This window comes from Mytilus trossulus, chromosome 9 (genome assembly GCF_036588685.1).
Source record: "Mytilus trossulus isolate FHL-02 chromosome 9, PNRI_Mtr1.1.1.hap1, whole genome shotgun sequence".
NCBI lineage: Eukaryota > Metazoa > Mollusca > Bivalvia > Mytilida > Mytilidae > Mytilus > Mytilus trossulus.
Genome location: NC_086381.1, coordinates 71447833 through 71470753, shown reverse-complemented (window position 1 = coordinate 71470753; position 22921 = coordinate 71447833). Strand labels below are relative to the sequence as shown.

The window sequence follows — 22921 nt, the reverse complement described above, 5'->3', positions numbered from 1 at the left end:
TTTGTTCTAGTAAAAACAGTAAAATACCCCCAATGAAAATTTGATAAAAACAAATAAAATACCCTTTTTTTGCCATAAAAGCATGTTAAGCTTCACATGCAGACTGAGCCCCCTCACTCTCAGTTTGTTCTAGTAAAAACAGTAAAATACCCCCAATGAAAATTTGATAAAAACAAATAAAATACCCTTTTTTTCCCATAAAAGCATGTTAAGATTCACATGCATACTGAGCCCCCTCACTCTCAGTTTGTACCAGTAAAAACAGTAAAATACCCCCAATGAAAATTTGATAAAAACAAATAAAATACCCTTTTTTTCCCATAAAAGCATGTTAAGCTTCACATGCAGACTGAGCCCCCTCACTCTCAGTTTGTACCAGTAAAAACAGTAAAATACCCCCAATTAAAATTTGGATAAAAACAGTAAAATGTCCCCAATAAAATTTGATAAAAACAATTAAAATACCCATTTCCCCTTAAAAGCATGTTACAGAGCTTCCCATGCAGACTGAGCCCCCTCACTCTCAGTTTTTTCTAGTAAAAACAGTAAAATACCCCGAATTAAAATTTGATAAAAACAAATAAAATACCCTTTTTTCCCATAAAAGCATGTTACAGAGCTTCACATGCAGACTGAGCCCCCTCACTCTCAGTTTGTACCAGTAAAAACAGTAAAATACCCCCAATTAAAATTTGGATAAAAACAGTAAAATGTCCCCAATAAAATTTGATAAAAACAATTAAAATACCCATTTCCCCTTAAAAGCATGTTACAGAGCTTCACATGCAGACTGAGCCCCCTCACTCTCAGTTTGTTCTAGTAAAAACAGTAAAATACCCCCAATTAAAATTTGATAAAAACAAATTAAATACCCTTTTTTCCCCATAAAAGCATGTTACAGAGCTTCACATGCAGACTGAGCCCCCTCACTCTCAGTTTGTACCAGTAAAAACGGTAAAATACCCCCAATTAAAATTTGGATAAAAACAGTAAAATGTCCCCAATAAAATTTGATAAAAACAATTAAAATACCCATTTCCCCTTAAAAGCATGTTACAGAGCTTCACATGCAGACTGAGCCCCCTCACTCTCAGTTTGTTCTAGTAAAAACAGTAAAATACCCCCAATGAAAATTTGATAAAAACAAATAAAATACCCTTTTTTCCCATAAAAGCATGTTAAGCTTCACATGCAGACTGAGCCCCCTCACTCTCAGTTTGTACCAGTAAAAACAATACCCCCAATTAAAATTTGGATAAAAACAGTAAAATGTCCCCAATAAAATTTGATAAAAACAATTAAAATACCCATTTCCCCTTAAAAGCATGTTACAGAGCTTCACATGCAGACTGAGCCCCCTCACTCTCAGTTTGTATCGTAAAAACATGTTACAGAGCTTCACATGCAGACCGAGCCCCCTCACTCTCAGTTTGTACCGTAAAAGGAAAAAAATTTTGACTGAGCCTCCGCACATCAGTCAGACTGAGCCACCGCACATCAGTCGAACTGAGCCTCCTCACTCTCAGTTTGTATCAGTAAGAATGGATACTTGATACGTATGGTAGGGGACGTTACTATACCTAGAGCAGAGGTATAGTATCTGTGAACCCTAAACACAGATGGCGACTTAACTTCCCATACGTGTACACAAGTATCTCATGCTAACTGATACATAATGTTGTCATGTTTTTCATTTTCAGTCACTGAAAATAATTTTTAAATGTAACAACTAAAAGAATAACAAAATCCTTGAATCCAATTTGAACTAGTTTGAATCTCGGTCTATTTCTGTAATTTATTCTTACATACTTTTGATTTTTTAACTCTGTATGCGTACATTGCCTATGAAATTTTTTTTTTTAAATTGTTTGTATGCACATTGAACAACAAATTTATGTGACGTATATAATTTTTCTAACGTCAGACACTCAAATCAATCCATGTGTTCTTAGACAGTAGATGTTATTGTGTCCTGTTAAATTGTTCCCTTTAAAAAGTTTTGGATTCTCATATATTCTATGTATAATTTTTGGACTAGTTTGAATCTCGGTCTATTTCTGTAATTTATTCTTACATACTTTTGATTTTTTAACCCTGTATGCGTACTTGCCTATGTATATTTTAAAATTGTTTGTATGCACATTGAACGACAAATTTATGTGACGTATATAATTTTTCTGACGTCGGACACTCAAGTAGATCCATGTGTTCGTGGATAGGTTTTTGTGTCTTGTTAAATTGTTCCTTTTAAAAGTTTTGGATTCTCATAAATTCTATGTATAACTTTTGGACTAGTTCGATTTCTGTAATTTATTCTTACATACTTTTGATTTTTTAACCCTGTCTGCGCTCATTGCCTATGTAAAATTTAAAATTGTTTATAATCCAGATACTTTTGATAACTATTGTATGCACATTGAACGACAAATTTATGTGACGTATATAATTTTTCTGACGTCAGACACTCAAATCAATCCATGTGTTCGTAGATAGTAGATGTTGTTGTGTCCTGTTAAATTGTTATACGATGATGACTGATGTTCCCATATTTTGACTATTTTATTGATTGTGACTGTTTATTTAACGCATCATGTAAATGTAACGGAATTTGATGAGACTGTTATTAAAGTGAGAGGGTTAGCGCTATAGAACCAGGTTTAATCCACCATTTTCTACATTTGAAAATGCCTGTACCAAGTCAGGAATATGACAGTTCTTGTCCATTCGTTTTTGATGCGTTTTGTTTTTTGATTTTGCCATGTGATTATGGACTTTCCAAATTGATTTTCCTCTGAGTTCAGTATTTTTGTGATTTTACTTTTTGCCTGTGCTAAGAAGTGAAATAACTTTTCTATACAAGATATCTAGTTTTGATATCCTTGATGGTTTTTGTAAGGATTGAATAAGATGTTTCATTCCAGTAAACAGTACAGTGTGACAGCAACTCAACTAAAGAGTAAAACCAGAAAGATTTGACTTGGATGGTGAATTGCCTCATTGACACTCATACCTGACATATATTCTTATATCTATTTAACAATGAAGTTTTTTATATGTAAGCTGTTTTACTATTTATTCGAATTTCAAGATCTCATATAATTAATAAGATATCTTATTTATTATATACGATATTGCATATAACAAATAAGATATCTTATATATTATATACGATATCTCATATAATAAATAAGATATCTCATATAGCAAATATGATATCTTATATAATTTGTTTTTCTAAGATATTTTATATGATATAGTAGATATTAGATATCTTATACAGTTTATAAGATATCCTATATAGTATATAAGATATAGTATGTACTTTATCTCCTAGTTTATTAGATATCTTATAAATATATTTTATATAAGATACCTTATAAATTAAATATGATATCTCATTATCTATATGAGGTATCTCATAAACTATATATGATATCACATGAACTATATAAGATATCTAATGAATTATGTAAGATATCTAATGAACTATATAAGATATCTTTTTAACTATTTGAGATAACTTATAACTATATAAAATATCTTATAAAGTTAATGAGATATCTTATGAAGTTAAAGAGATATCTAATAAAGTTAACGAGATATCTATAATATCTCAAATGCTTTTCTTTATAAGATATCAATTGTAGAAGATATCTTTTATAATATAGAAGATATCATAGATATCTTTTATAATATAGAAGATATCATAGATATCTTATTAATTGTATAAGATATCTATATATATATTATAAGATATCTTATGTAATTTATAAGATATCTTATAAAGTATATAAGATATCTTATATAAAATATGTTTATATAGTAATCTCTCTTTCGCTTTGAATCCATGATACACTATATATGTATACATCATCTTTGATCATTGGCAATTATTTTAAGGATAGTTGTCTCATTGGCAATTCTACCATATATCATTTTTTTAATATGACTGAGAGATAAATGTAGTTTTCTGTGTGAATAACCAGTGCATTGAGTTGTACGTTCAGACTAAAAATATACTTGTTAATTTCAAGAATTAGTATATAAGAATTTATTTTGTAATAAGTTTAAAGAAAAAATAATTTACCAGTATGTTGTTTTTGTATATTTAAGATGTAAAACATTTTCATAATTCATTTAAATGAGCAAAAATTCTTCAATTCATACTCAGAATTTACTGTCTTAAACAAATTCTACTGAAATCTGAAGAAGGCAGTACAAGTTCTTCAAGTCTTTAAACATGTTAAATGCATACACATGTTGCCACAGCCTGCCTTGTAAGTCTTCATATGAAAAATACCACATTTGGGTCATACAAATGTTAGTCCAGATAACATCCATGTAGTCTTTGAATTATTTGATAATTGTCTCATTTCTGTTTAGGCTTCACTTCTAATACAACTGACTTTATTCAATGATGACGTGCTGACAACTCCTCTTCAAACATAATAGCTTGTTCTGAACTTCTCTCAACATACTGAAAAGTAAAAATAACATTTATTATTCCTAAAGTATTCTTGACCTATAATGGTTTACATTAATAAATTGTGATTTGGATTGATAGTGATTTCATCTGCAACATTGTGTCAATAAAAATGTTATGCAGTGAGAGTCAACAAAGCACAATTTGACCCAACATTATTTGGATGGTTTAATCAGCCAATCATATGACAAATTTGGTTTGATTAATTTTGAATTGTTAAATTTTTATAAAAAGATGTGGTTATGATTGCCAATGAGAAAACAATAGACCAACTGACCAGAAATTTCAACAACTGTAGTATAAGTCACAGTATGGCCTTCAACAATAAGCAAAGCTCATACCACATGGTCAGCTATAAAAAGCTCCAAAATGTCCATTGTAAAATAATTCAAACGAGAAAACTAATGCCCTAATAAAAGTACAAAATAAGGAACATAAACTGTTATCACAGAGATATGTCTCGCCTTTTGTAATTTTGATAATGCAAATGTTGAAATTAAAATAGCAATACTTAAACATGTAAGTTATGCAAATATTGAAAGTCGATGAACAATGACTGAAGGTACATGGCTAAACAATCTCAATGGAAAGAGATGTGCCACTGCTAATACAACTGCATACCAATTACCATTGTCTCTGACATTATAAGTCTTTCCCTTTAAACAAACCTAAACACAAACATTAACTTGTAAACTATGTAAAAGTTTCACAAGAGTGCACACGCTGAAATGTCTCGCCTTCTTTATTTATCATTGATATTATGTTGAAAGTACACCTTTCAATCATTCCATACAACAAACATAGTAGATCTATTGCATAAAGTATGAGAAAAACAGACCAAAACACAAAAACTTAACTATAACCACTGAACCATGAAAATGAGGTCAAGGTCAGATGACACCTGCCAGTTTGACATGTACACCTTACAGTCCTTCCATACACAGAATATACTAGCCCTGTTGCTTATAGTATCTAAGGTATGGACTTGACCACCAAAATTTAACCTTGTTCACTGATCCATGAAATGAGGTCGAGGTCAAGTGAAAACTGTCTGACTAACATGCATGAGGACCTTGCAAGGTACGCACATACCAAATATAATTATCCTAATACTTATAAGAGAGAATTCAACATTACAAAAAATCTTAACTTTTTTTTCAAGTGGTCACTGGACCATGAAAATGAGGTCAAGGACATTGGACATGTGACTGACGTTAACTCCGTAACATGAGGCATCTATATACATGTACAAAGTATGAAACATCCAGGACTTCCACCTTCTAAACTATAAAGCTTTAAAAAAAGTTAGCTAATGCCGCCACCACCAGATCACTATCCCTATGTCGAGCTTTCTGCAACAAGGTTCCAGGCTCAACAAAAACTAAGTCCATTTATAAATAATGTTTGGAAAAACAAAAAAATTTCCTTCTAGATACTAGTATTTGATTACTAGTATAAACAAGCTTCTGTCCAAGTTTGGTAGACATCCAGGATATTTTAAGAAAGTTATTTAAAATTAAAAAACTTTAACCATAGAGTTATATTAATGTCCATAATGTTAACTGGCAGAAAAGTTATGAGTAAATTACTGTTAAAAGGATTTTTTTTTACATTTAAGTTGTCAAAATTTCATTAGCTAAGTTGACCACAGAGTGAATATTTGTGGACAAGGCTGATTATATAGGTAACCACTGAAGCATTGTGGTTGTTATGTGTGGCGTCATAACATTTTCATATTGACCATCAATATATGAATTAAAAGAAACATAGCGTCAGTACTATTGATTTATATAATTTTTAAGTCGAGACAATAAACAGAATGCAAAACCTACCTTGTATGAGGTACAAATGTCCTGTATAAACATAACTTTGGAACCCTTGTGGTACTACATGTACATCATGTACAATCTTAGTCTGGTTCAATATCTGCAATAAAAACATAATAACTGTTGCTGCTAAAAGTTAAATTTGTTTATACACTTAACTGAGTGTACAATGTGCTAAAATTTTTTACTGATTATGATATATACAGTTTTATTCCCCCCCCCCAAAAAAAAAAAAAGAAAAGAAATGTTGAACAAAACCAGGGCTAATGGACTCTATGGGCAAACGAACTCAGGGTGAATGGACCTCAGGATACCAGAAATATTGGAACATACCTTCACACATTTCTCCACAATTGATGTAATTGATTCACAAAACTTGGCATATTGATTGTTATTCCTGACATGTTGAACCTTAATAAAATATCTAGAATCTTTCATTTTGACCATTTATGCAATAAAATCATATCAGTTATATGTTGAAATAAGAGATATTACAAATGTTTAACATGTTATAGAAAACTTACTTTTTTTTTTATAAAATCAAAGATGTCCATTAAATATGAGTACAAACTATATCAGCACCCCTCAGTTCAAGATATAAGCAAATTCTAACCAAGACAATAGAATTTCCTTCCAAAAAAAAACATGTGACTTAATGAACCAACCATTCATGTCATTATAAAGAAGAGAGTTGTCATACCCCAAACTTGTAAAACCTAAACGGTTACAACATTAACCTAACTCATTGGTCCATGAAGATAATCACTAGTGCATGACTTGAAACTACTCACTAAGCAACTTAGAATTAAAAATATTAACTCATCAGAAATACTATTTCAATAGAATATTGTTATTAAAAGAATTAATAATCGTTTAACTCAGCTAGTCTGCCTATAAGTTTATTCACTGGAAGTTTTGCAAGTTTCATGTAATATGGGGCAATCTGATTCTAAAAAAAATCTATCTGTATCTGCAGAAATATTGCATACAAGTGTTATGTAATACCAAAAGATTACATCCCAGCTCCTTTGTTCTAACAGGGGTGATCTGAGCCGGATCACCCCAGTTTGAATTTCTTTATTATGCATGCTTTCCTTTGTTCTGTAACAATTTGGCGGGAATGTCAAATCCACTATCAAACTTAATTTTATAATTATACAGACATGACAGAGACCGTCTATCAAAATTGACGTAGAAAAAATCCAGTGTATTTAATGGACTACAATGTATATGCTGGAATTCCAGCTCATGTAAGACCTTTGGCATATCAAGCCACGACACATACCACTACATGGTACCAGGACGACTGGATATGAACTAACAGTTATTTAACATACTCACTTAAGGAAGCAATATTTTTTTAGTAAAGTGGGTCGAGTTGGCAGACCTTTATTAATAGGGGTTTAAAACTTTTTCGTTAAGAAGTGAGTTGTCAGACTGATTTGATTTGATTTCAATTAAATGATTTTACACTTTTTCAAAAGTGAGGCGAGTCAGTAAACAATAATGGGGCGATTTTTTTTTTGTAAAGTGGCAATATAGTATGGGCTGATGGGCAAGTGGGTCAAGTTGACATTGTTTGATATTGCTACTCATCTTGTTCAGGGGTTATAAAGAGGGACGAAAGACACCAAAGGGACAGTCAAACTCGTAAATCTAAAACAAACTGACAACGCCATGGCTAAAAATGAAAAAGACAAACAGAAAAACAATAGTACACATGACACAACATAGAAAACTAAAGAATAAACAACACGAACCCCACCAAAAACTAGGGGTGATCTCAGGTGCTCCGGAAGGGTATACATCATGTAGTAATATATAAAGTATATTTTAATGGTTGTGTGCTGTTCTAAACTAGATTTTATGAATTGTAAATGTTTTTTTCGTCTTATTGAATGAGCTGGCATGTAAAATAGTTATCCCATTCGGAATTGGTGTGTCAATGTTAGGTCACCCTCTGGCAAGGGGTGATCTTACACTGACACACCACATCCTTGTGGGATAACTATTAATTATGGTTATTATGATAGTTTTAAGAATAGGTTTTTAGTACATCTATCTTAAAAACACTGCAGCTGCTTATAAACAATTTAACTTGGCAAGTTATAATTGAGCTCACTCAGAAATTGTGTTTCTATTCATTTTGTTTTCTTTTATAGCACTAAGTAGTATTAAACATACAACTGCAAATACTAAAATCAGCCAGTACTAGCAAGCTCTCTCTGTATAAATTTCTTTTCATGCCTTGTTTATCCAAAGTTCTGTTGGTGTTGTGTCAGCTCTGTTTTTGTCTGCCATACATCCAAAGTGCCATTTGATGAACTAATGGGAGATAACTCTATGTGAGTAGTACTTCCAGAAGTGGAGTGGGGGTCAGGATGGGGTACGGCATCATGCACTTTTTAGAAGTTTGAACAGTGGCGGATTATACATGATCTCCAAGAACGGCTGAGTAATAACTGATATAACTGCTGGTACTTTTTTTCCTTATATTTACAATTTTATTTCTCGTGCTTCGTTTTTCTCGATTTTTATTTTTTGTGCTACGAGGGGCCTCGTTTTTGCGATTTTTGTTTCACGTGTTTCCGTGTTCAGTACCCCTTTTCCACCCTCATCGAAGAACTTTATCAGTTTGTTTTTTTTACCAAAAAACTTTTATGCACCCCTACAAAACAAATGGTTGCTTCTTTGTTGGAGAAGTTCACTCTCCGGATAAAGTGACGTAACGCCCAGTGACGTAAAATTAAATGAAAAAACAGACGTTGTAAACAGACGCTCTCCACGTTCTTCCTAGCACCAGCAATTAAAGCACTTTACTTTTCCCGCTGGATTAACATTTATATTTCACTAAAAATAATCGTAAGTAAACTTGATAAGTGACTAGACTGTAAAACATAATCCAATATGAATAAATTACTACTACTAAAAACACAGAAATCAAAATAGTTATCGTAAAAGTATACTGACTATTTACTGTGAATCAGCTGACAGGTCTCGTGCACATTTGCGTCAATAATTTATACAAATGTAATTTGCTTTATAATATATTTATGCGATCCTTATAGCTCGTATATGCCATGGATTCATTTTGTATCTTCTGAAAAAAATAAAGCTTATAACCATCAACATGAAAGTACGTATGTTTGATCACTACTTTCAGACATTATATATATATATAACATGTATAATATCCAGATTCTTGTTTACATGTTTTATTGTTAAATGTTAATTTTAATCTCTTATTTTCACAGCTTCTCACATGGAAAAGCGTTCGATTTCGTCTGATAGAGCAGGTGCTCGTCGGACAACAGCAGACGATAAGACAACATCATGGATTTTAGTTCAAGATAGTAGTGGTGAAACAAGATTAATGACACAGGATGAACTTGAAAGATGTCACAATGTTCCCAGTTTTATAGGGTATGCAAATAAATAATTATAATGTTTGAACTCGAAAAAATCACAACAAAAGTTTGAGAGGGCATGTTGATCCGGTCCGGATACAGGGGGTGGGTGGGGATTCTGGGGGTTGGAACCCCTCTTTTTTTTTTTGCCTATGAATGCATTTGATTGGGGACGTATAAATGGACCCCTCCCCCCTTTTTGTCCTGGGTTGGGACCCACCTTTTTTACAATAGCTGGATCCACCCCCGATTACAACCATGTTACATGTGATGATGTGGTATTGTACAGCTAGCATATCTATTTATCCTAGGCTAGCTAGCCTCCTATCTATTTGAGGCCAATGGACTTGGAATAAACACTTCATTAAATAACCTTTCTTATGTTTGAGTGAGCTAAGGGAGATAATTTGCTTCTTCAAGATAACATGTGATATTTTGAACCCTAGGAAGAATTCACCCCTTTGGCTAAAATTAACTGATGGATATGTAAGGAATTGATTTGGTCAAGTAAAGAAAGCCAAAAAGTATTATGTCGAAGCTGTCAAACTGAATTTATAGACCCCGTTGGCTTAATGGCATAAAATTGTCATTAATATTTTAAGTTTACATAGAGCTGGAAGACTTTATTCTATGATTTTAATTTTGTTTGTACATTATACTTTCAAAATCTGAATTTATTGTCTAAAAGATTGCACTATGTCAAAACTATGTATTTGTATTAATTGTTTTCCATATGAGGCGGTAATGGTAATGTTTTCCTTTGTAGCTCAGTCTATATTTTATATTTGGATATGATGGCTCTTCAAGGTTGAAAGTTTTAAACGTGGACTTCTGTACGAACTGTGACTACCGTATATGACACTGAAACCAGGCGTAAAAATCATACTTTATCCTGGTGGCATTGCAGTGTTTACAAAATGCATGTCCTGTGAGGCTTCAACCAGGCGTAAATTAGGCGTATCTAAGACGTAAACCAAGTGTAATATTCAAATGAGTATGTCTGGTTCACAAAAAAAAGGCGTAATATGCAAATGAGTACATCTGTGCAATAAATAAACCAGGTGTAATATCCTTACATAATACATTTTGTACTACACTTATTTTAGGTCAGTGTATTAACCTTATAGCTGTGTACTTTTGTGTATTTGATACAAACTTCTGTACTGTTGCTTTTATTTCTTACAGTTTGACAAAAAAATTGGAGATAATAACCATTGAAGAAGCTAATATAGAAATAAATACATTTTATGCAGACGATGGCTCAAATAAGTTTAAATAAGAATTATGACAATTATTGCCAATTGTAATTCTGATCCAGTTGTAATTGGGAACTTTTCTTTAAATATTCTTCTTTATGCAGATGATATTGTTTTATTGTCTCGAAGTAAAAAAGGACTACAAAACAGTGTTAATGCTTTATATGATTATTGTGATTGTTGGAAACTACAAGTTAAAACAGATAAGTCCAAAGTTATTGTATTTAATTCAAATGGTAAAACATTTTTGGACGAATTTACTTACAATGATTCTTGTATTGAAACTGTTAGTCATTATTCTTATTTAGGTATTGTATAAAAATGTAATGGTAATTTCAATTTAGCCATTAATACTCTTAATGACTTATGGAAAAGGCAAAAAAAGGCCTATTTTAAAATTAAGGAAACTCAGCATGTTGGTCTTAAATAATCCATTGTAGACTACTTGAAAACTTGTTTGATACATTAATATCACCTATACTGATGTACTGTTCTGAAATTTGGGGTGTTAAATTAAATTTATTAAAGAAGCACTTGGTGTTCATTGTAAGGCTTCAAATGATGCTTGTCGTGCTGAGCTTGGTAGAATTCCACTCAAAAATAAAAATGTTTTTTCAAGCATAAATTTTCATCAGAAAATACACTTGTAAATCAAATTTTCTGTGCAACAAGATTTTCAAACCCCTGGATCCTAAAAACTTAGTGCATTTTACAAAAATTAGGATATTCATGTCTTGTTGAAAAAAGTTGTCTAACAAAGCAGCATTTGGGACAAGTAAAACAGAGAATTTATGATCAATACTTGCAAAATCAAAATGCAAACATACAGGAGTCTTCTAAGCTCAGTTTCTTTCTTCAAGTCTACAAAATGGGTCAAAGACCATCATATGTTGATTCACTAAACAATTTAAATGATAGAGCAGCAATATGCAAAATACGCATAAGTGCACAAAGTGACATCCTTTAATGATTGAAAGGGGAAGACATCTTAATATTCCTAGAGAGAAAAGGTACTGTCCTGTCTGTAAAAATGGGGAAATTGAGGATGAACAACATTTCTTATTAAAATGTAATAGATATACCTCAAAGGGAGAAATATTAGAAAATAAAATAAATGTTATATTTCAAATACAGCGTAACATTTATACCGTTGATTAAAAAATATCTCTATTGGTCAAAAATAACTCAGCATTATTACTAAGACTGTCTTCCTCTTTCATATCAGAGTGTCTAAATATAAAAAATAGTGAAGTTATATGATACATTATTTTGTAACTTTTCATAATTTAGCATAATATGTTATCATGGAACCTTTCATTCTACCATGTCAATTATTATAGTTATATGTATAGGTCTTAACCATTTATTGTTAATGAGTTTGTGCCAATAAAAAAAATTTTTTTGGCGGAAATTTGCCCCAAAGAGGGTCTTCAGGTGCAAAAAGCGTCAATTTTGCCGATTTTTCACCCCTTCTCTTGACCCAGAAGACCCAGGGTTGCTGGTTCAGGTATCCAGCTGTAGCCTGCGTGTAGAGTGGACCCTCGTGAACAAATTGACCACAACAGTTGTTAGATCGGAGTGAATCTGATCTTGATTCATCAGTCTACAGAAGGTCATTTGGACCCAAAATACCGAATTTCACGATTTTTGCCGATTTTTGACTTTGAATGGACCCAAAACCGGAAGTAGTTGTTTCCTATGCGTATTTCATTAATAATAATGATCAGTAGTTATATGGCCGTGGGTTTGCACTATCTTTGCCAGTTTTATGCCTCTGAACTTCTTGTGTAAGATACAGATGTGAAGCCTACCCCTCCAGAAAACCGAGTTTTAGCCAATTTCAATTTTCCATGTCCGTATTTGTGCTCAAAATGCTACTTATACATGAGAAACATGAATATGGATAGCCTCAGGTTGACGGGACATACATAAATTTTAAAATAAGTATCATAAAGTGGACTTCTAAAAGTACGGAACGCCATTGGAGCCAAATAACGGTTATTAGGGTCCGCCCGTCAAAAGACGGTCACCGCATGGTAAGGGTTAATAACTTAATTAGTTATACTCACATTATTATTATTTACCATGTATTACTACTTTCCTTTTATTTCACAATTTTCATTAATTTATTTGATTCAGTATTTCAAAATCCAATTTCAGATTCTTCAAAAAAGCACAAAACAAGCAAATTTATATCCCTGAATATGTGAAGCTGCCATTAGTCCAACTTTTGCACTAAAACCAAAGAGCCAAATTTGAAAAAAAAATCCCCTGATCCTTTTAACAAAGCATTATGGGTGTTTTTATTTACGCCATACCAACAGTTTTATGCCCGTAAGAAAATTTACGCAAGGTTTTTCATTTTTTCTATGTCCGTAAGGACTTCAAATTTAAGTTTCCTGCTCCCTTATGCCTAGATTTGTAACTACAACTTACGCCTGGTTTACGGCATATTTCCAGACGCAATACGCCTTATGATTTCGTATAGCTTTATACACGCTTTTACTTATAGCTTGTAACAGTATGGTGAAATGGTTGATATACAATTGGCTTTGGGAATTACTAATTATTTGACATCAAATACATTTTTTTTCTCTTGGAAACGGAATCAAACAATAACTGTCTTAGTTTCTGTGAATATTAGTTGTTTAGTTGACTTTAGAAAAATTGATATTCACCTGACCTCTTTTATGCTTCCTCAACAAATGTACAACTCATTGTTTTGTAAAATAAGAAGGTTTTTCTGTATACCTTTTTTCAAGTTAGGTGATACCAGAATAAAATGATATAATGCTGAACAGTGAGTGAAAATGAATCGATCATTTTTTTCAACAGTAATAAAAACACATATATATTACCTCATCAAAAGATAGTAATTGCATAATATTATACATGTTTTTTGCAAGTGAAAAAAGCTATTTAAAATTAAAGTTTTTGTAATATACAAATATAATATACAATAGATGATGTTATGTACTAGCCAATTGAGAACTGTTTTGGAGTACAAATGTATTTGATTGTGGTCTCAATGGGGTGATTTAGCTTTACATATATATATCTCAAATGGCAATGCATGTTTTTTAGTTCTGGCTTACCAGTGAATATAAGTTTACCAATACAAGAACAAAATAATAGCAGTGATTGTAACATTGAGGAACCATCAGAAAATGCACCAGATATCAACAATAACCACATCCATCAAATGGTCAGTACAACTTACACAGATGACAGCATTGAAACATTACGATCACAACAACACACCATGGAAAGACCATGCGAGACTGGGCTAAGTTACAAAAATGCACCCATAGAGCTTGTAATGGATGAGGATTTAGATTCCTCTTTAACACATGATGGAAGTTTGTTAGAGCACATATCTCGACAGATAGCTATCCAACAGCCCTATTTAAACCCAGACAACAAGTAAGCATATACATATATATACTGTCATTGTACTGAATAAAACTGATTTCATGAAACAAATTATAATTATGCATACATAAAGTTAACAGGTTGAATGGGTTTCTTCTTGATGACATTGATTTTTTTTATGTGTCAGCTCTTCAGTGAAATTGTTTGCCTTAAATTAGTGGAGAATAAAGGCTTTTCCCCTGGAGAAGAATCCCAATTTGAAAAAAATATGGCTTAACAGTGATATTGTTGGCTTTTTTTCAAAACTACCTCTATCCTTTTTTATTTGGAAAATATGGGTAATTTTCATCAAATTTGGAAATTTAGAATAAACCATGAATTTGACTGAAACTTCAATTTACAGACTCCCTTTCAAGAGTCAAACCCTGCTTTGAAATAAGACCCCTTTTTGTCACTGATGATACAAAAAAGACCCTCAAATCTGCACAGTTATTTTAGACAATGAAAAATGTATAAATGGGTGTTTTTCAGTTTGTATTCATGCACAATTTATACTACTGAGACAGCACTGTTTAGGGAAAAAGTTGTTTTTTGGGAATAATTTTAAGCCATATTTTTTTCAAATTAGGATTCTTCTCCAGGGGAAAAAAACCTTTATTCTCCACTAATTTAAGGCAAACAATATTACTGCTTAAAATATTCCCAAAACAACAACTTTTTCTCTAAACAGTGCTGTCTCAGTAGTATAAATTGTGCATGAATACAAACTGAAAACACGTTTGAAAAATTATTATATTTTAGTTCTCCTGTGTTTTTACCCAATATAACCTCCTTTTCACCAAAAGGATTATTTATTCCTATGTTTAATAAGTATTTCTTGGAGGTTTTTTGAAATTAACTGTGATGTACTACAACTGAAAAATAAGTGTTGCAGGGTTTCTATATTATTGTCATTTTGACTTTTTCCATTTGATATCTTCATTTTTTTTAATCTTTCTTCAGTATATAAAATATTGTGCAAGGATTTCCATTGGAATTCTTTTACTTTATTTTCAAATTTTCAAATATTTTAATCCCGACCACATATTTTCCCAAGGTATATTTGTTTTAAATATTTCCTCCCACTTGATTTGACATTTTGGAGATACATCTTTATTTAAAACCGTACGAATATAATTGAGTTTTAACTTTGATGGTTTGATTTTTTGTTTGTTTAAGTTCATGATCTCAAGGTCATTCGATATGTTTAATTTACTTTCATAATGCAAATTCTGGTTTCAGTAAGATTTCAAAATTTGCACGAAATCTTTAGGAATTGCCTGTTTAATTTTTGAAAATTTGGAAATACAATTTCTCCGATCAATCAGCTTCCTATAAATTTCATTACAGCTAATGAAATCTGTAGTTTACAAATTCCAAATGTCCTGGATAGTTGTGATACTGCTTTTTAAAGAAGAAGAGTAGACCAATGGTTTATTTTTGAAACGAATAGAAGAGTTTCCAAATATCCTCATATTCAAAATAGCACTTTTATATGGAGGTATTTCAACATTTTGAATAAATCCTGACACGTTTTTATAATTTTCTGATAAATTTGTGGTAGTTGGTTCATATCTAAACCATTTAAACTTGAACATTTACATACGAAAAAAGCATCAGTATATTTTTCGTCAAATTACCAAAGCCAATACTTACCGATCCCATTCCAGCTTTCCAATGGCTCATGAATTAAACGATATACAAGTTTTGTTTGTTTATTTTTTATAAACGTATCTATACTTACCATTCCCATCCCCCCTTTTATTTTGTCCAAACTACAGACATTTCTATCTACCTGGTTCACTTTTCTGTCCCATATAAAGTTCCAAATTATATTATTTTATTAATAGCTCTTTAGTATATTTATCCGGAATTCCTTGTATTTCGATCTCGTAAGAACAAAGAGAAAGTATCATATTTTTTACTATAAGTGTTTTACTTTTAAATGTAAACTTTCTACTTTTCCTTACATGTATACAATTTTTAACTTTTTCTAGTATTTTTCTCCAAATATTATCGTCATCTATTTCATAACCATGGCACACCCCTAATGTTTTAACATTGCCTGTGATCCATTTGATTCTATCAAGTTTAAATCGTTTTCTTTTAGAAGCCCCTAATAGTAAGCCTTTTTTTTTGTCATAGTTTATTTTAGAACCCGAAGCCTTTTCTTATAAGGACAAAATTTTAAAAGTATTTTCTACAGATTTTTCAGTTTTATTAAATACCTGGGTGTCATCTGCAAACATACATAATTTGGTTTCTATAAAGTTCCCTCTCTCTCCTGGTAATTTTAATCCTTCTATTTTAATGTCACCCATTATCGCACATGCCATGGGTTCAGCTTGTATTATATACAAGAGAGGCGCTATTGGACACCCTTGCCTAGCGGAGTGAGTAATAAAAAAGTATCTGGATACAAACCCATTAGTTTGATACACGTAGTAGCATTGTATAATAGCATCTTTATCCATGCTCTAAATTTCCCGCCAAATTCAAATTTCTCCAATACAAAATCTATCCATTCCCATTCAACCCTATCAAATGCTTTTTGTTGATCCAAAATTAATATAATAACTTCTTCATCTTCGTTGTCAATATATTCTATAATGTCCTGAATCATTCCGTTAGCCTCGCTTATATTTCTACCTTTAACAAACCCCTTTTGATCGGTATGAATAATTTTAGGCAATACTATTTTAAGTCTTTCAGATAGAATCTTTGCAATAATTTTATAATTTATAATCACAATTTAGTAAAGTTAGTGGTGTCCAATTATTAATATTTTCCCTTTCCCCTTGTTTATGCAATAAGGTTAAGACCCCCTTATGTTGAGAGTTACTCAATATAGTATCATTAAAAATTTCTTGTAGTAAACTAAAGAAATCGTCTTTTATTATATCCCAGTATAAAACATAAAATTCTGATATTTAATACCATCTTCACCAGGTGATTTGTTTTGTTTAAGTAATTTTAGTACCTTTTTTACTTCAGAGATATTTATATCTCTATCTAACATCTCTTGATCTTCCTTACTAACCTTGTCTACAATAAATTGACAAAGTTGTTTGCCCGCTGTTTTGTCCCATCCTTCCGTGGCAAAAAGTTTAGTATAAAATTTTACTTGTTCATTTAAGATTGAATCAATGTCACATTTATACTCACCGTTTTCTGTTTTTACACGTTAAATTAAAAAAGTATTTTGTCGACTTCTCCCCGTCTTTGGTCCATTTAGTTCTTGATCTAATTTTTGCGGAGACTGTTTTTTTTTTGTATAATATTCCTTAATTTTATTTTCTAATTCTAAAATTTTGTCACATGATTTATTTGATTCGTTTAATTGAAATTTCAATTTTTCAAGCTGTTTTTCTAAAGCAATGACATTATTGTGTTTGGATAAACGATTTAGTTTTTGACTAATTTCCATGGTCAAAATTTAATTTTTGATTTTGTAACATCCCACCACTCTTGAATGCTATTGAATCGGTTCTTGCTTTTAACCCAATTTTCCCAAAACGTTTTAAATGCATTTGAAAATTCATCAGTCTTTATTGTATTTAGATTCATGATCCACATTCCCCGTCCTCTTTCAATGTTATCTAATTTTATTTTTGAAGTAACTATGTCATGATCACTAAATGGAAATGTGATTATACGTGTGTTTAAATTGATTATCAGATAATATCTATCTGCCCTATAATTTTCAGATGAATCTGACCACCTGGCATTGTTGGGTTGCTGCCCCTGTATCGGTAATTTTAAGGAAATTTTGCTGTTTTTTTTGGTTTTTATCTTGAATATAATAACAGATAAAGATAAACTGTAAACAGTAGTAATGTTCAGCAAAGTAAGATTTACAAATAAGTCAACCCCCTAAGGAGTTTTGTCCTTTATAGTCAATTTTTAACAATTTTCATAAAATTTGTAAATTTTTATTAACATTTTCCACTGAAACTATTGGGCCAAGTTCATTATAGATAGAGATAATTGTAAGCAGCAGAATGTTTAGTAAAGTAAGATTTACAAACACATCACCATCACCAAAACACAATTTTGTCATGAATCTATTTGCTTTCTTTGTTTAAATTTTACATAGACACGGCCGACACTCGGCTAACCGAGAGATAGGTCGGTTAATCTATATTGAGTATGCGGCTATATCGGCGGTGGGTCTGTTAATCGGGTTGGCTAAAGTCTGTTAATCAGGTGTTATCGTGAAAATCAGTGCAAGGTCTGCATGTTTCATTGTGTAACTTTTTAATTATATTTATATCATAAAAACTAATCATGTCTGACAAAATGATTTGGAGTACTGAATCCAGTGGTGTAATTAATTTTTTTCTAGCTTCAATAAACGATCTATAAAATGAAAAGGCGAGTTACTCATCAGTAAATTTATACACATTTTACACACACAAAATGTACACAAAAATGACAAGTTGGTTGAGTTTACTTGCATGCAATCTTTTAAAAATCGAAAAAAGACTGGCATTATGTTTGTTTACCATATTAACATCAATATGTGAAAAATCTACACGAAAAACTGTATTTTGGTGACATAAATCAATTTTTAATAAAAATATGGTCTGTTAATGGGTCGGATGTATAAAACTCGGTCTGTTAATTAGTCTGTTAAGAGTTATGAATGTCATTACAAGTATAATTTTAATTGTTATATGGGGTGTTATCTGAATCAAGAGATACATGTAGGCCCAATATTAGTGGCTAGAATAAATGGAAACAACACATGAACAATGAAACATAAGTTTAGACAATGGAATCTGAAAATTGATAAAAATGATTTTAAAAAGTGTAAAATCAGAGTAATATTAATTTCATCAAAGAATGGTCGCATATATCATGTGGATTCTGTTTCATTAATATGAATGGCACCAATTTGTCATTTACATAGTTAACAAGTACATAAATCAGAGATAAACTTCTTAATGTTTTGATTTTTTTATCAAATGAACAGAAATATGTTTATTATGCAAACAAATACAGACAAACCATTCAACATCCACCTTTCTCTACACAACCTTGAAGGTCACTCGATAGAAAAACAAGCACGTTTGCTGACTGCGAGTCGGCTAAATGACTTACGATATCATTGGAATACATCATTACTCGAAAAATAAAATTAATATTATGCATTTATTGTGATTTACAGGAATATAAAATTTTCTTGTTGTTACCCATTAAATCAGCACCCAACAATAATATAAAAAAACTTAAAAATGTTTAAAAGGCCAAAAAAAAAAGTTGAAAAGCATTGAGGAAGTATAACTAATACCGGCGTCACACATCAGCGTATAGCTCTGGCGGGTTAAAAATCATTTACGCTGCCAATATGCTTTAAGCGTGAATTGGGCGTACTAGAAGCGTACCTAAGGCTAAACGTTAATCCGGCGTTCAAGAAACGTATGTTGGCGTATGTTGTATGTTTTTTATGCTTCATAAATATTTCCTCGGGTTGTAGCGTTCATCAAGCGTATTTACTTTCCTTTAGTGGCTAGAGGTATCGGGGGAGAGTTGATATCTCATAAATATGTTAATCCCCTCCGCAATTTTGCGCCTGTCCCAAGTCAGGAGACTCTGGCCTTTGTTAGTCTTATATGATTTTTAATTTTATTTTCTTGTGTATAATTCGGAGTTTATTATGACGTCCATTATCACTGTACTAGTATGCATATTTTTTAAAGGGCCAGCTGAAGGACGCCTACGGGTGTGGGAGTTTCTTTCTACATTGAAGACCCATTGATGGCCTTTGTCTGTTGCCTGTTCTTTTGTCGGGTTGTTGTCGCTTTGACACATTCCCCATTTCCTTTCTCAATTTTACCTTTGTATTTCGACGTACTTCAAACTTATGCAACGCGCTTTGAACGATTGCTAAGCATTCCTACATGGCTTGCAACTAACGTATACCGACTTTGTCAGTTTTCTCTGTACGTTGAGTGCACGCTATAGTCTATCTGTCAATGTGTGCCGCCGGCATAAGGTAATCTATTCCTAAGGTAGAAAAGCCTAAGTATTCCAAAAAAATGGAATTTAACCAGCTGAATTGCAACACATGACAGATTCATAGATGTTACAGACTTTGAACAGACAAAAAAATAAGGCTGATTGATAACTTGGCGTAAATAATAAATTTATGCGAATTCGAGCGGCCAATCAGTCCATATAACGCTAATTTGAAGTGACACACCCTTTTAATGAAATGCAGAATTTTTTAAAATAAAAGTGCTCTTTCTATAAGGATACTGTTGCACCGTATTGTAATTTTTTCGTCATAAGTACATATCATTGTTTTCAATGTGAAAATATAAACTCAAGGTAGTAAGACTACTAGTATTGTCGTGGCTAAATAACTCTTAACTGACACGATTCAAATTGTCCAACCCATTAACAGACTGTATTCCCCTAATATTCATTAAAATGTGGTATAACTCAATTTATATAACAATTATGAAATATTTATCAATGACAATTGATCTTTTAGAACCAAAGTACTACTTTGTGTCCTTTAAATCATATCTAAAAATGGTTTTTGGCCTTTTATCTAAAATATTGGTATGCGTACAAGCATAAAAACCACATACTTGCACGACGCCTTTTCGTTTTACTTAAAATTGCGCAGGCTATGCATTTGTTTTAATGTTGGAAAATGTTCAATGATAGATATCATTTTGTCAGACACTTTTCTTTTTTTGATGTGATTCTCTGACATAATATGCCAAAAAATCTGTATATTTAACAGAGTTTAACATTAAATTGTGAGTTTTACTCTTAACAGACTTTAGCCAACCCGATTAACAGACCCACTGCCGATATAGCCGCATACTCAATATAGATTAACCGACCTATCTCTCGGTTAGCCGAGTGTCGGCCGTGATAGACTAAGGTGAGCGATACAGGCTCGTTAGAGCCTCTAGTTTTGTTGTTATATGGATACAAATATAAGTGATACATGTACATGTACAAATACAATATTTGTTGTGGTATGAAAGTGTAGTTATTAACATTTACTATGACAATGCTAATTCACACAAATTAAGAAATAAAACAAATGAATAGACCAGATGCTTTGCAGGGCGCACCTTTATACGACTGCAGTGGTCAAACCCTGAACGGATGGCCATGGGACTAATATGGACACAACATTCTAGCTGGATACAGCTCTGAATTTTTATGTATAAAGAAATATCAGGTTTTGAACTAATTGCAAAATAAAGGGGGGGGGGGGGGGGGGGGGGGGTAGTTGTATTTATATTTTTTTTCTTCAATTTTCTCAAATTCCAAATTTTTGAAGAAGATATCTTTAATTGCACAATAGTGCGCAATAGATTTGTAAGATCTTGACATTTGTTTTGTGTCAGAAATTCATATTATGTCAAAAATTTGATCACAATCCAAATTCAGAGCTGTATCAAGCTTGAATGTTGTGTCCATACTTGCCCCAACTGTTCAGGGTTCGACTTCTATGGTCGTAGAAAGCTGTGCCCTGAGGACTACCTGGTTTAATAAATAAATTTGAAATCCTTGACTTATAATTAATATACATTGTGTACCATTAAGATTACTTTTATTGAAATCCAAGATATATATCCCTATACTGTTCACTGCTGATATAAATAAACAATAGGGAATGAACACTGGTTTCAACTTGATGATCCATACTGCGATCCTCCAAACAAGTTGAACACAAATATAGGGAACTTTTAGAAGGTCCATTTCTGAACTATAACAGCATTTAAATTTTAATTTTGTTATATGTTGTAAATTTTCATCGATTTGGTTATTGGTATTTGAGATATACAAACAATATTGCAAAACATTTGTTACTATAGCTTTTAGTTCTATTTTTTCAGTGGCCAGCCTCTGACCTACCATATTGAAGAAATACCAATGGAAAATGTAGAAGCTTTAGGAGACAGTTTTACCATTGTTCCAAACATGATGAATCAACACCAGCACACATGGTTTGTACAAAATGTGTCTTACTGTGGATTCATTTATTTTTGTAAATTATTAATCAAAATTGGAAGAATTATTATGATAATGCAAAAAAATTTTGTGTTGATACATTATATTTTATCATGTGGTTATTGTTGTCTAAAGGCATGTTTGGTTTCCGAGCAATAACTTGATTTCAAATGGTTTGATCTTATGAAATTTTAATAGAATGTTCAATACCACATAAAGAAGTTGGGATTGATTTTAGGGGTTATGGTATCAACAGTTCAGGAACTGGTGCCAATGGGGGCAAAAAAGGGGTCCAACACCCAAAAAAAAATCTAGTTTTCAGACAATAATTTGGGTTTTAGTGTATGGATATCTTTGAAATTGTACTAAAAAATTCTGTACCACAAAGGGAAGGTTGGATGAAGTTTGGGGTAATTGCCCTAACGTTTAGTTTAGACTTATTAGGGATCAAAACAAGCATTTTTCTAGTTTACAGACAATAAATTTCTGAAATTATGCATTTGTCTTAAAAAAAAAATTTAAAAAGAAATTGGGGATGGGAGAGATTTTTTTTCA

The 22921-nt window shown here is 31.9% G+C and overlaps 1 protein-coding gene and 1 long non-coding RNA gene across 6 annotated transcripts in view; one reads left to right on the top strand and one right to left on the bottom strand.

The window, feature by feature from the left end:
• Positions 1-4095: 4095 nt before the first annotated feature.
• Positions 4096-8605, bottom strand: LOC134683347 (uncharacterized). The gene is made up of 3 exons (XR_010101003.1): positions 8494-8605; positions 6316-6409; positions 4096-4477 (listed from the first exon to the last, which is right to left on the bottom strand). It is a non-coding gene; the product is annotated as an uncharacterized LOC134683347 (long non-coding RNA).
• A 62-nt stretch (positions 8606-8667) lies between these two features.
• LOC134683345 (uncharacterized) overlaps positions 8668-22921 on the top strand; it is a 61774-nt gene continuing 47520 nt past the window's right edge. For 2 of the 5 annotated variants that reach the window (XM_063542592.1, XM_063542590.1), the window contains exons 1-4: positions 9022-9171; positions 9564-9732; positions 14057-14395; positions 22252-22362. In XM_063542592.1, coding sequence (XP_063398662.1) covers positions 9572-9732; positions 14057-14395; positions 22252-22362 — 611 coding nt within the window. In that variant the 5' untranslated portion in view covers positions 9022-9171; positions 9564-9571. Of the gene's footprint in view, positions 8787-9016; positions 9172-9563; positions 9733-14056; positions 14396-22251; positions 22363-22921 lie in introns of those variants that run through there. The other 3 variants (XM_063542591.1, XM_063542594.1, XM_063542593.1) reach the window with 3 other exon arrangements.